Here is a 14,620-nt window from a genome sequence, read left to right as displayed (position 1 = left end):
TTTTAAAGATCTATTTGGAACTTATTCATGACAACAAAAGGCTGTTCCAGAGAGCAGAATGTTTAGCAGAGTGAGCCAAGTGGCAGACCAAGGTTCTGAAGAAAGATAGCTCTCAGACAGCTGGCAGGAAGGCAGCATCCAAGCTAACACAGAGAGAGACAGGCACAATCACCTAGGGCACTTGACATGCACAGACTGTCAGGTCTTGCAAGGGCCTTAGAGATAATCAAATCCAACACTGCATTTGCAGAGGATATGAAGGCCCAGAGTAGAGAGAAGTAGTGCAAGGTCACACCAGATAGCAGCAGAAGTAAAACTTACCTAGGGTCTTGTGCCCCCCTGCCCTGTACTCTTTCTGCTGCATCAAAACCAACCACCTTTGGCCCAGCCTTTGCTGACTGGCCAAATTCCATCTCTCATTATTCTTCTCTGCCTCATGTTATACCTGGTGGACACAAGTTGAAGGTAAGAAGACCCCACCTTCCCTGAGCCTACAGTGCTATCAAGGGCCCCTTTAACAGATCCTATAGAGCTGCTTTTGCCTGAGCAACTGTAGACCCTATCTCAGGGGCACACAGAATTGGATAAAACCATCAAAAGCAACATGTAAACTACTTTGTAACTCTGAATCCAGAAGCTGGATGGTGCCTGAAAGAAAAATACAGCATAGTTTTCCAAATATTTGGAATGCTCCCACAATTCCCCTGAGGAGGTATTCTTTCTCTCCATTTCATTTTTCCTTCCTCCCTCTACATTAATGATAAATAGGAGCTTAAACCCCACAACCTCAACCAGCGCACAAATATGCTACCAGTCACTGTAGAAAAATCAACAAGGATAGGTAGATGGAAAGCTCGGGAGAAGTGGTGACAAATTGAGGCCAGTCTGAAATGAGAAGTTGGCAATCCCTCTCATTACAGCTCCAACAAGGAAGTCAGGCTGAAAGAGCTCTTTAATATTTGAGTAAGACTAGAGGAAACCTGAGGAAGCAGAGCTAAAAGGAAATGACTAGAGTGTGTTCTTTATTACTAAAAGGATACTGCATTCAGAACTCTGAAGTTAAAGAGATGAGCAAGAAAGAGTTTAACTTGAATCCTTAAGGAATATATTTCTAAGTTGCTTAATTATTGCAGCAGAACAATAATGATCCTTTGGAGATAAAATTTATTAGAGTGTTAATCATAATCCAACACTCTTACCTTCCAGGCAGAGTACCTGGGGCCTTGCCCAGGTAGGGCATTAGCTGCAGAGAGGTGAGAAGAGGTGGTAATAGTATAATAGTGTCACCACCAGAGCCAGCAGCAGGGCTAGCATTCAGAAAAGGAAACAGAAAAAGTAGCAAGCCGTGAACTCTGATGTAAGTCTGGTAGGAATAACAGCATGAACAGGCCAAGCCATCACTTGGCTTAAAAACAGGGTGAACTAAACTCACTAGGCTACTCATCCAGCACAGGGTCCACCCACAAGGAGAGACAGACTGAAATGGCAGAGGCTTCACCTTACCTTTACAGCCACACTTCTTACAGGTAGTGTTCAGGACAGCCTCAAGGGTGATTTTCTGCCCAGTGTAATCCTGGAAGGACCGCCTCCGCCTCTCTTCTTGCCTGTAATGAAAAGGATACTGTGACTGTTGGCCCGCTTAAGAGATGTGGCCAGAGATACTTCAAGGTAATGCTGTATGTTGTTTTTTTGTTTTACTTTTGGCAGGTAAAAGGGAGAAGGAAGGAAAAGTGTTGGGCATAAGGAGATGAGCACTAAAAGCAATGGTGTGAAATAGACATTTTTTTTCATTCAGGACAAAGCTCTGAATTAATAATTATGAATGAAACTAGACTTCATCTCATTAATGCACAGAGGATAAAGAGATAATTATGCACCTTGCTAAGTCCCCTACAACCTTTACAAGGTCACGCCTGGATATAAAAGACCTTTAAAGACTTCCTGGGAAAAAAGTCCAAATTCCTTACTTTGGCATTCAAGTCCCTTTACCGTCTAACCTATTTTTCCAGCCTCATCTTTACTTGTACAATATGCTCTAGCCAAACCAGACTACTTTACTTTCTCCAGATGGACACCTCTTGATTCATGGATTGATGCTCAACCACTGAACCACAATGGCCAGGCTCCTCAAACCATTTCTACTGCCTCGAATGCCATTCCATCCCCTGCTGCCTGACAAAATCTTACCCATTCCTCAAGAACTAGCTCAATGCCCTGACCGGTTTGGCTCAGTGGCTAGAGCGTTGGCCTGGGGACTGAGGGGTCCCGGGTTTGATTCCGGTCAAGGGCATGTACTTTGGTTGCAGGCACATCCCCAGTTGGGGGTGTGCAGGAGGCAGCTGATCGATGTCTCTCTCTCATCGATGTTTCTAACTCTCTATCCCTCTCCCTTCCTCTCTGTGAAAAATCAATAAAATATATTAAAAAAAAAAAAAAAAAGAACTAGCTCAAATGCCACTTCTTCTCTGATCACCAGGGCCTTACATCAACTCTTTCTCTTCAAGCTAATTCCTAGAATCCTTTCTTTCTTTTTTGAATCCTCACCCGAGGGCATGCTCATTGATATTTTAGAAAGAGGGGAAGGAAGGGAATGAGGGAGGGAGAGGGAGAGAGAAACACTGGTTGCCTTCCATGCCCCAACCAGGGATTGAACTCCCAACCTAGATATGTGCCCTGACTTGGGAATAGAACCCGTGACCTTTCGGTGTACGGGATGATGCTCCAACCTACCGAGCAACACTGGGCCAGGACTAGAATCCTTTCTTTCAACCACTCTTTTAGCACTTATTACTTGTTGCCTTATATTAAAAGTTATTTGCATAATTATTTCATTACACTAGGCCAGTGACTAATGAGTTTGCCGACCACTGGACTAGACTAAATGTTACTGTGTAGTTGAAAGCTGTGAGGATTAGGCAATTGTGGCATATTGTGTGCAAAGAGGTAAAGGGTAGTATATGACAGTGGTCGGCAAACTCATTAGTCAACAGAGTGGCAAACCGCGGCTCGCGAGCCGCATGTGGCTCATGAGCCGCAGCTTGCCGACCAATGCACTCCTTGGGCAGAAATCTTGGTATTACCATTGTACCTCAAACAGAATATGAACCCAATAAACACTTGTTGAATAAAGGAATAAATGAATGCACTAACTAAATGATGCTATACATACGGTACTATGGGAGATAAGAAAGTTAAGATGTAGCCCATTTTCTCATGGGTTTTATCTATTCTTTCAAAAGAAAAGAGATATAATTTCAGATATTAGAAGAAAAACAGAGACATTTTATTTTTTTTTATTTTTTATTTATTTATTTTTTTAAATATATTTTATTGATATTTTACAGAGAGGAAGGGAGAGGGATAGAGAGCTAGAAACATCGATGAGAGAGAAACATCGATCAGCTGCCTCCTGCACACCTCCCACTGGAGATGTGCCCGCAACCAAGGTACATGCCCTTGACCGGAATCGAACCCGGGACCCTTCAGTCTGCAGGCCGACGCTCTTTCCACTGAGCCAAACCGGTTTCGGCAACAAAGACATTTTAAAACAGTAACCACAATTAGCTATTATAAATTAAGTTTCTATGATAGACTAGACCCGTGGCTGGCAAACTGCAGCTCATGAGCCACATGCGGCTCTTTGGCCCCTTGAGTGTGGCTCTTCCACAAAATACCACGGCCTGGGCGAGTCTATTTTGAAGAAGTGGCGTTAGAAGAAGTTTAAATTTAAAAAATTTGGCTCTCAAAAGAAATTTCAATTGTTGTACTGTTGATATTTGGCTCTGTTGACTAATGAGTTTGCCGACCACTGGACTAGACAATAAGCTAGGCTCTTTACAAACAAGATTTTATTTAAATCATTCTATCATTTCTAAGAGGTAGGTGTCATTTTATAGTGAAGAAGTTATGGTTCAGGGAGGCTAGATAACCTCAAAGTCATACTACTTTGGGGCAGAACTAGAACTCTTTCTGATTCAGGTCTACTCCAAAACCTGTCATCATTTCACCAGGCCATGCTTCTTTCCTGGACGCAGCTCTACAAACAGTTTACAACAAAGTACTGCTTCCACTTGGTTATTACTAGAAACAGTCTATACATGGAAACACATCCAGTGTAAACCCAGGGAGCCCTTTCCTTTCCCTACTCTTGTTTTGAGAAAGAGAGGTAGCTCTTTTATCTTACTTATTTTCATATTTTACCCTTACAAGGGGGGCTTTGGGAAATTTCACTGGTTTTTAATGAGGCTGCACAGCATAAAATTATTTGGAGCGGAAGCAATTTATTATAATGCAATTGATAAATGCCAGAATTAGATAACATTTCTGAGTAGTTATAAAAGATTCCTACTATAAATGGAAAGTGTTTTGTCAATCATCAGCCCTACAAACATATCAATATTTAGAGACTAAATTACAGATATATGAGAAACTCTGTAAATTGAATGCAACTGCTAGAAGCATCATCTACACTAATAAAAGAGAAACATGCAAATTAACCATCACTCTGATACACCCGCCAGCCAATCAGAGGGAGTATGCAAATTAACCCAACAAAGATGGTGGTTAAGTTGCATACCCAGGCATGGAGGGAAGACTGAAGACAGTGTACAAGGAAGAGGGAGAGAAAGCAAAAAGCAGGGCGGCAGCGGCAGTGGGAGGGAAAGCAGGGGGCGTTGCGGGGTGGGGGGGGGGGCGGCGCACGGTGGTGGAGGTGGCGGGAGGGAAAGCACAGGGCGGTGGCGGCGGGAGGGAAGCCCGCCTCAGCGGCCTTTGCTCCCTTCTCTGCTTCGCTCAGGCCACACAGGAAGCCCGATTCTTGCAGGAATCTTCCTGCAACGGGCCTCTAGTGTAGTATAAAGGGGATTAGCTTTAATGTCAGGGAGACTGAGATTAAAAATCCTAACCCACTATGATTTGCTATAAAACCCTAGGTAAGTTATTACCAAGCATCACGTTAGAGACTAGAGATATAAAGTAAAATGGAGAAAATATCTACTTTGCAGGTTGTTAAAAGAATCAGATGCACTAATGTACATAAACTGCCTTGCACAATACCTGGCATATAGTATGTATTCAATAAATATCACTTCCCTTCCTTTTAGGTAAAATACCTTCATATCCAAAGTGATTTCACTGAGTACAATAAACGTAGGGTTTCCAAACTTTTCACCACCAAGGTATCACTCATGCAACATTTTTTTTCTTATTTTTCTAAAAATTGATATCATAACTATCATTGAGAGCACCTGATTAGTATGAGGTAAATATGATACTTTATCATCAAAAGCAACAACATAATGTCATAGTTAACGTGAGGATAAATGTATGATTTTGGTTGGCTTTCTGAAACACTGGAAACAGTTCATAAGTCCCCAAGACTCCTTTTGAAGAGGTTTTAAGGATCTAGCAGGGGAAATAGAAAATAAAAAGAACAATAACAACAAAAAAGGACCTAGGAGCCCCTGGTTAGAAATCACTGGCATATATTCAAGAAATACAGATGGTAAAGTCCCTGTATCACCAGACATTATCCTATATAAATAGAAAATCTTCCACTGCCAAATTAAAGGTCAGAAGAGCCAATGAGTCCTAGCTGGTTTGGCTCAGTGTATAGAGCATCGGCCTGTGGACTGAAGGGTTCCGGGTTCAATTCCGGTCAAGGGCACATGCCCGGGTTGCGGGCTCAATCCCCAGTGGGGGGGCGTGCAAGAGGCAGCTGATCAATGATTCTCTCTCATTGATGTTTTTATCTCCCTCTCTCTTCCTCTCTGAAATCAATAAAAATATATTTTTTTTAAAAAAAAAGAAGAGCCAATGAAAGTAAGATGTGGTGTTCAGAATACAGTGCATCCCAAGACACAGGCATCTAAATCCTATTGGAGTTGCTCCTAGATTACCCTCCCCTCCCATTGGGTCTCTTCTTTTTTTAGTCCCAATGCTAGGAGAGTGGCAAATAACAGGTACTTCATGAATACTTGCTTGCTGACTAGCTAAAGGGCAGAAGCAGAAAATGTGTAAGGGAAAAGAAACAAAACCCACAACGGAGCACTTAGGTGCTGGGAGCTTTGCATGTTACAAGTGTTATATATAACACTATACTAGTACCTCTAAAAACCAAGGACACAGAGGTTATAGAGCTCATCAATACACAGTCTATAAATAGCAGGGTTTCCCATCAGCCTGATTCACTACAGCACTCCATGGTTTGAGAGGTAGGAGAATGTTAGCATTCCCAAACCTTTTACCTACTCAATGATAACGTTGTTGGGGTCGAGGTCCTTCCCAGTCCCTTGGTTGACAACTTTCATGGAGAGAGATACTTTTATCCTATCATTTTTCATCTGAAAAAGATGAAAACAAAGTCACCAAAAGGTCAAAGTACATCATTTAGACCACTGATCTAGAATTATCTAAGAACAGAAATTTTTGTTGTCATAACAAACAGTACTCCTCTAATAGCCAAGGTCCTGTGCTAAGAGCACTGGTGGTGCTAACAAGCATAATAGGCAGGCTCTGTGGTAGAAGAATTTTAGGAAATGGTTTTCATCTCTTTTTGCCCCTCTTGCGGGAAAAGACAAAAATGGTTGTCCCCAAATCCAAGGTTTGTCAAAGTAACCCAGTAGAAAATAAAAGCTGTTTCTTCCAGGTAAATTCAGCATAATGATCCATGCAGAGATCCACGAGCACAGAATGGGTTTCAGAACATTCCAATAGGCTAGATCTCCTTTGGACTTGGTCTAGATCCTCTATATACATGAGGACAATTGTTAACCACATTGGTCTTCTTTTGCTTGCTCCAGCATCTGAAGCCCTTCTTTACTTCAGGGTCTTTGACCAGCTATTCTCTACCTAGAATATACTTATCCCAACTTTTCATGACTACTTCCTTCCCAGCTCATATGCCATCTCCTCAGAAAGCCCATTCCTGACGACTTTATCTAAACCTACCTCTGATATTGTTTGAACCCATTATAGCACTTACAATAATTTTTAATTATTTTAATTTAACTTTTTCTTTCTCTCCTCCAGTTATATTCTATATAAGCTCTGTAACCGCTGGGGTCATCTATGTCTAGTTCACTCTTGTATCCCTCAGACCTAATGCATATTAAGCACTCGAATACTGTTGAACAGTATCTCTTTCAGGCTGTCTCCCCTGGTAGCAGAGCAGACCTCAGTATATGCTCACATTTCTCCTGTGGTCTTCCCATAAACCTATGGGCATATAAAAATACTTGCAGTATTATTATCTACAAAGGTTAAAAATAAAAATTATAAAATTACATATGAATGAATGACCCGTAGCCCACATACCCTCAAGTGAGCTGTAACAGGGTCCTTCAGAACTTTCTCACTTTCCTCATGTTGCATGGTGCCAGGTATTAGGAAAAGTGACTGTAGCTCTATGTCCTTTTGTACTACACTTATTGTAGTTCACACCATTCCTTCTCAGTTTGAGAGGAGAACCAGCCAGAAGGTTTATATTCAGGACAGATTATGGGGAAGGATTCAAAATAAGATTCTCAGCCACAATTAACAACATATACACACTTACCACATTAAAATACCAAGAAAATCCTGGCTTTTTCTAATCCTTTCTAACCAAATGAAATTAGCACAGAACTTTACCTCACGGCCAATAAGCTTCACCCATACTTTGTCTCCAACATCTACTATCTCAGAAGGCTTATCCACACGACAGGATGACATGTGAGTTCGATGGACCAGACCTGGGCACAAGAAAAAGAAATAAAATAAAGCACAGGGTATGTCTGGTGTGATGCTCTATGTCTGGTGTTTATACTCTAAATAACAAGGTAACAGGAAGATGGAAGTTGGGAATTCACTAAAAAAATTCATTAATTTAAAATTGCAAATTAAAACTATTTGAGATCACTTTTTATATCTAATCAACTAACAAATATTCTTTAAAATAGTGTTCAATGTTAGTAAGATATGATACAATAACTATACAATAAAAATACAAGTTGGTAAAATTCTATAAAGCAAAGGACATAAAGATGTTTATACCTTTGATGCAAAAATATCATCATTGAAATTTCCAAAAGAAAAACCTCATAGAGGCAAAAACCTATGGGCATATAAAAATACTTGCAGGAAAAAAAAAATACTTGCAGTATTATTACCTACAAAGGTTAAAAATAAAAATTTTAAATAACCTAAATGTCCAATAATTGAGAAATAGCTTGGTAAGGTATGGTAAATCTATCAAAAACAAGAGTAAGCAGCTATTTAAATTACAGTTATAAAAGATAATTGTCATAAATGTTAAGTGAAAAAAGGAAATATAAGTACAATTTTTAATCTATTAAATTAGCAAAATATTTAGGAAATAACAATACCCAAAGTTGATGAGAATATATTAACATAAAAATATTGCTAGGATTAGTATAAATTTTTAGAAACCATTTAGCAATGGCTATCAAGAGTGATAATTTAATAAAATTAATTTAAAAATAATTAAATTCTGCAATAATCCTACATAATAAAAGGCTAATATGCAAATTGACTCCTCAGGAGTTTGACCTACTGGGAGTTTGACCACTCGCTATGATGTGTGCTGACCACTAGGGGGCAGCGTGGAATGAAAGAAGGCCCCAATTGGCCCTGATCACCAGCCAGGCCTAGGGACCCTACCTGTGCAAGAATTTCGTGCACTGGGCCTCTAGTTATTAAATAACTTACTGATACTTAATAAAACATTTACAAAAGATATACTTTTCCTGTCTGCCAAGGTCCTTTCCTGAGAAAACATCTTTATTACATTCTAAAGTAATCTGGTCAGTCCATGTAATTTGGTTGGAGCTGACCTAACCCCCAATTGTGGGCACATTAACACAGGCTTAGTCAATCAATGTCATTAAATAACCTAAATGTTCAATAATTGAGAAATAGCTTGGTATTTCTTGTATGTGTCAAGGGCACATACAAGAATCAACCAATGAATGCATAAATAAGCAGAATAACAAATTAATGTTTCCCTCTCTCCCTTCCTCTCTCTCTAAAATTGAAAAAAAAAAAGGTACTTCACATCCTCGGCCATTTCAATTCATTGTTTCAGGGTCAGACACAAGACAATAGTTAAATCATCCAAATCAAATAATCTTTCTTAAGACTCTTATCAGGATTATAAACTACAAAAAGTTATCAATGCCCATTTTTACCACCAGGTGGCAAGAGTCAGCCAGAGGGAAGCAAAGAGACAAAGCCCTGCATGTGTAAACTGAGCAACTTGATACAGCCCTGGTGGACGCCAGGTTAATCCTGTACTCCCCAGCAAAATTAATAAAATGTTTCTCAATTGTATTCTGTTCCTTGCATAATTATTAGTCTGCCCCTGACTAATAATTAATTTGGCACATAATCACTTCTGGGACTCTATCTTAAGAAAATAATCTTATACACAGAAAAGGCTATATGCATCTGGGAAAGCAATCTACATCAAAATATGCAATGTATTTTTAAAACAGAGAAATATTAGAAATAACTTAATATCCAACAGTAGGGTAATGGAAAATTAACTATAGTATAGATAGCCACTTGATGGCCCATTAAAAATGATGTTCAAGCCCGGTCAGCATGGCTCAGTGGTTGAGCATCAACCTATGAACCAGGAAGTCATGGTTTGATTCCCTGTCAGTCAGGGCACATGCCCGGGTTGCAGGCTCAATCTCCAACAGAGGGCGTGCAGAAGGCAGCCGATCAATAATTCTCTCTCATCATTGATGTTTCTATCTCTCTCTCTCTCTCTCTCCCTCTCCGAAATCAATAAAAATATATTTTTTAAATGATGTTCAAAGATTACATAAAAATATGTCAATAATTCATTTTAGTGAATATTTATTAAGTGCCTAGTATGTGCCAAGCATTATAAATAGCATTTTCCATGTAAACGATGAAATACAATATAAAATTGTATAATGTGATTATGAATGCTTGGATTTTAAAAATGACAACGAACTGCTATAAAAATGCTATCACAATGGTTAAAATAGGGTATAGAATTACAGGGTTTTTTTTGTTTTCAAATGTTTTAATCATAGAGGAAACTATTTCTATTCTGAGGAAAATAAATATAATTAACAATATCTTGAATGACTATAAACCAGGAATCAAACTAAAGAAAAAACTGATAGCTAAAACAAAGGTTTATATCTAAACTAACTGCCCTCCCTAAAGTTTTTTGGGAAAATTATTAACCTTTATTCTCTTTCTCTCCACCTCTCTCACACACGAGCATTCACAGATGTGGGCACGCACCTATAACTCAAAGTATCAGCCCTCTCTGTTTGGAGCTTCTATTGAAGTCTCTGCTTTCTCTGACCATGGTCACTGGGCCTCACCAATCTACTTCAGCTGACTTTAGAGGTGATAGCCTATCTCTGAATAACTCTGGGTCCTCAAAGTGTTTTATATACCCCACACTTTTAATTTTAGACCATTACATAATCTCTAAATTGGATATATTTCAAGGAGTTTTTTTGTTTTTTTTCCTACAATGATGTAATGAGCAGAGCAACCCTAACTGGAAAGTCAGGAGAGGAAACTCAGATGCCCTAGCAGTGGTTCTCAACCTTACTAATGCCGCGACCCTTTAATACAGTTCCTCATGTTGTGGTGACCCCCAACCATAAAATTATTTTCGTTGCTACTTCATAACTGTAATTTTGCTACTGTTAATGAATCGTAATGTAAATATCTGTGTTTTCCGATGGTCTTAGGCTCTACAGCAGCGGTTCTCAACCTGTGGGTCGCCTAAGACCATCGGAAAACACAGATATTTACATTACGATTCATTAACAGTAGCAAAATTACAGTTATGAAGTAGCAACGAAAATAATTTTATGGTTGGGGGTCACCACAACATGAGGAACTGTATTAAAGGGTCGCGGCATTAGAAAGGTTGAGAACCACTGTCCTAGAGGAAAGGAAATTAATGTTGAACCTAATTAATGTATTTGAGATGTATTTTTCTTTACTGGAACATTCTTTTTCTTTACAGAAAGTCTATTTATTGGAGCACCAAAACCAAAGAAATAATGGCTGTAAGGACAGGAAAAAAAAAAAAAAAAGTCTTTCTTTTTCTTTGTTATAGCCTTCCACAATTTATGAGAAACACCAGGTAATTAAACCACAAGATTGTTAGCTCCTCTGACTCCAACAGCCCCTCTGTTCAAACTACAAGACCAAACAAGCTACTTTCAAGGCTACATTCTTGCATACCCATCCCTGGGGCTCTAATGACCCTGGGAGTTTCTAGTTAATAGAAGGGACCAGAATGTTTCTAGTTAATAGAAAGGCTCTAATCCCTTCCTTGCAAACCCAATCTTCCCACCTTTTAAACTCTGTAACTTTCGCTCTAAGAATGTTTTACAGACTTGTACAAATACTAATGAAGACGCCTCCCTAGGATATCTGCCCTGACTAAAACTTTTCAAAGACAACCCCTCTGATGTCTACTCAACTTCAGCCCAAAAATCCTCCTCCCTTCTAGCAACAGCAGCCATTACCCTTTAAAAGAGCAGGCAAGCCCTAGCCGGTTTGGCTCAGTGGGTAGAATGTCGGCTTGCGGACCAAAGGGGCCCAGGTTTGATTCTGGTCTAGGGCACGTACCTTGGTTGCAGGCTCCTCCCCAGTCCAGGCCCTGATCGGGCGCATGCAGGAGGCAACCAATAGATCCATATTTCTCTCTGTCTTTCCCTCTCTCTAAAAATCAATGAAAAAATATCCTCGGGTAAGGGGAGAGGTCAACTGGGGGAAAAGGAGACATATGTAATACTTTCAATAATAAAGAATTTAAAATAAATAAGCAGGCCACGGTTTATTTCTTGCCTTTGTATTAATTAACAATACACCAGCCCTTTCCCTTTGTGGAAAGTAAAATAAACTCTCTCTGTATCTCTCTTCTTTTAGTTGTGAATTCTTTCATAGCCCCCATCACCAGCCAAAAACCCTAACAATGGCATTGACCATTTGTCTTTCTCCCACCTGATCTCAAAGGTTATTTTTGGTCTGGTGATCATGAGCCATGTAACTGTACAGATGTGATATAACACAAATATATATGGTTTTTGTCCCCAGTCCCTGTGTAAAACTCCTAAACTCTTGAAATTTCCCCAGTGACAGGCGTATCTTTTGCTACTCATAATAAACCCCTTCAGATCACACCAGAGTTTATACTAATAAATGTTTCTGGGTGGGGCTCCTATACAGTCTCTGGATGGGACTAGGCCCCAGAATGACCAAGTGATTACAGAGTTGGAACTTTCAGCCCCATAGGTCTCCAGAAAAAAAGGGGGAGAGGTTGGAGATGGCACTCTACAAAAATTCTTTAACAATGAAAGTCAGAGAGCTTCAGGTTAGTGAACACGTCAGATTGCTGGGAGGATGGTATGCCAGAAAGGACATGGTAGCTTAGTGTGCTCCTCTTCCATAACCTGCCCTATGCATCTCTTCCATTGAGCTGTTCCTGATTGTATACTTTATTACAAACCAGCAAACATAACAAAAGTGTTTTTCTGAATTCTGTGAGCTGTTGTAGCAAATTATCAAACTGTGGAGAGTGTCGTGGGACCCTCTGATTCATAACCAGTCAGTCAGAAGTACAGGTGCCTTAGAACTTGCATCTGGCGTCTTCTGGGAATGACCCCCCTTTAACTTGTGAGATCTGACACTAACTCTAAATAGATAGTGTCAGAATTTAATTGTATTGTTAAGATACCCAGTTGGTGTCTGGAGAATTGATTGGTTGCGTCAGAATACACATCAGAACAGAAACAGAACATTTCCATTATCGCAGAAAGTTCTACTGGACAATATCATGAGAGGGGAAAAGAAAATCTAATTTAGAGCTGAATACTGGGAAAGGACCTTCAACGCAGTAGTAAAGAATTCTGAGAAGTCTGAGAAAAATAATTCAAATTAGAGTCTACCTTCCTGAAACAAAAATGTTAAAATCTGGAGACGTTACTTCATGCTCAGTCCTTTCAGGGTGGGATTTAATAATCTTCCCCTTTAAAAAAAGGGGAATCTAAAGTACGTACACTGTAGGAAAGTCAACTGGTCAAGTTATCCAATACACCTATAGAAGAGCGCAGGGAGAAACCAAGATGGCGGCATAGGTAAGCACCTAAACTGCTGCCTCGCACAACAATTTCAAAACTACAACTAAAAGACAGAACGGACACCATCCAGAACCACAGGAAAGCTGGCTGAGTGAAAATTCTACAACTAGAAGGAAAGAGAAAAGCTCACAGAGAATTGGAGGTACGGCAAAGGGTCTTTGTGCGCGCAGAGAGGAAGCGTGGCTGAGAGCCTGGCTGACTTTCTCTGGCGGAAGGGGGAAGGAAGCCTCCGACCGCACTGAACTCCAGTTCTGACTGCACTGAACCCCAGTCCCGGGCGAAACCCCGTGGACCCAGGCTCATACAGGGGGAGTCTGGACTGTCAGGTAGAGAGAAAGGCACCCGGAGACTCAGAGACCCAGGGGAAACCCGGGGAGCCCCGGCAGGCAGGGTTCTGGAGGCGCGCGCGCCAGTGTACACAAAGGCTGTGGAGGTTGCCACAGGCTTTCCCTAGCAGAAGGGAGTCCGAAGCTCCTGACTGCACTGAACCCCAATTCTGACTGCACTGAACCCCAGTTCCAGGCGAGACCCTGGGGACCCGCACTCTTACGGGGGGGAATCTGGATTCTCGGGTGGAGACTCAGGAGCCGGGGAAGGCAGAGCTCTGCAGGTGCGCATGCGCACAAGGGCAAGGCTGACTGGAAGCCAAGACTGTCTGCTCCGCCCTGAGACTCCACCCCATCCAAGCTGAGCACAGAGACTATTGCAATGTGGCAAGTCTAATCCTATAAGGCTGTCTCCAGCACAGAACTTCTCCCAGCATAGACACAGCTGATCCTTACAGCCAACTGGCCTGGAGGTCAATTTCTCCCAGTGATACCAACAACAATCAAGACTTAACTACAACAAGGCTGTACACACAGCCCAAAAAGGGGTGCACCAAGAGTATCCACCTCAGGTTAACTGGGGAGGCCGACCCACTGGGCCATATAGGAAACCTAGCAAACAAATCTACCCTACCAACTCAGGGAAGCAGTAAAATGCGGCGTCAAAGAAACAGATCACAAACGAAAGAAATGGAGGAAAACAAACGACTGGATATAGAATTCAAAACCACGGTTATAAGGCTTTTCAAGAATATCCTAGAAAAGACCGATAAATATAACGAGACCCTCGAAGATATGAAAAAGGACCAACTAGAAATTAAACATACACTGACTGAAATAAAAAATATTATACAGAGACCCAACAACAGACTAGAGGAACACAAGAATCAAGTCAAAGAATTGAAATACAAAGAAGCAAAAAACACTCAACCGAAAAAGCAAAAAGAAAAAAAATCCAAAAAGTTGAAGATAATGTAAGAAGACTCTGGGACAACTTCAAGCGTACCAACATCAGAATTATGGGGGTGCCAGAAGAAGAGAGAGAGCAAGATACTGAAAACCTATTTGAAGAAATAATGACAGAAAACTTCCCCCACCTGGTGAAAGAAATAGACTTACAAGTCCAGGAAGCGCATAGAACCCCAAACA

At 40.6% G+C, this 14,620-nt stretch overlaps 1 protein-coding gene across 1 annotated transcript in view; it reads right to left on the bottom strand.

The window, feature by feature from the left end:
* ZCCHC17 (zinc finger CCHC-type containing 17) overlaps positions 1 to 14,620 on the bottom strand; it is a 52,715-nt gene that overhangs the window by 19,106 nt on the left and 18,989 nt on the right. Inside the window, exons 4-6 of the mRNA XM_080654497.1 lie at positions 7,630 to 7,730; positions 6,250 to 6,341; positions 1,504 to 1,604 (exon numbers count right to left, since the gene is read on the bottom strand). Of these exons, the coding sequence (XP_080510623.1) occupies positions 1,504 to 1,604; positions 6,250 to 6,341; positions 7,630 to 7,730 (294 nt within the window). The remainder of the gene's footprint in view (positions 1 to 1,503; positions 1,605 to 6,249; positions 6,342 to 7,629; positions 7,731 to 14,620) is intronic.

Source organism: Plecotus auritus (genome assembly GCF_963455305.1).
Source record: "Plecotus auritus genome assembly, chromosome: 2".
Classification (NCBI taxonomy): domain Eukaryota; kingdom Metazoa; phylum Chordata; class Mammalia; order Chiroptera; family Vespertilionidae; genus Plecotus; species Plecotus auritus.
The sequence above is the reverse complement of the archived record's forward strand: the minus strand, read 5'-3'. Positions and strand labels throughout refer to the sequence as shown.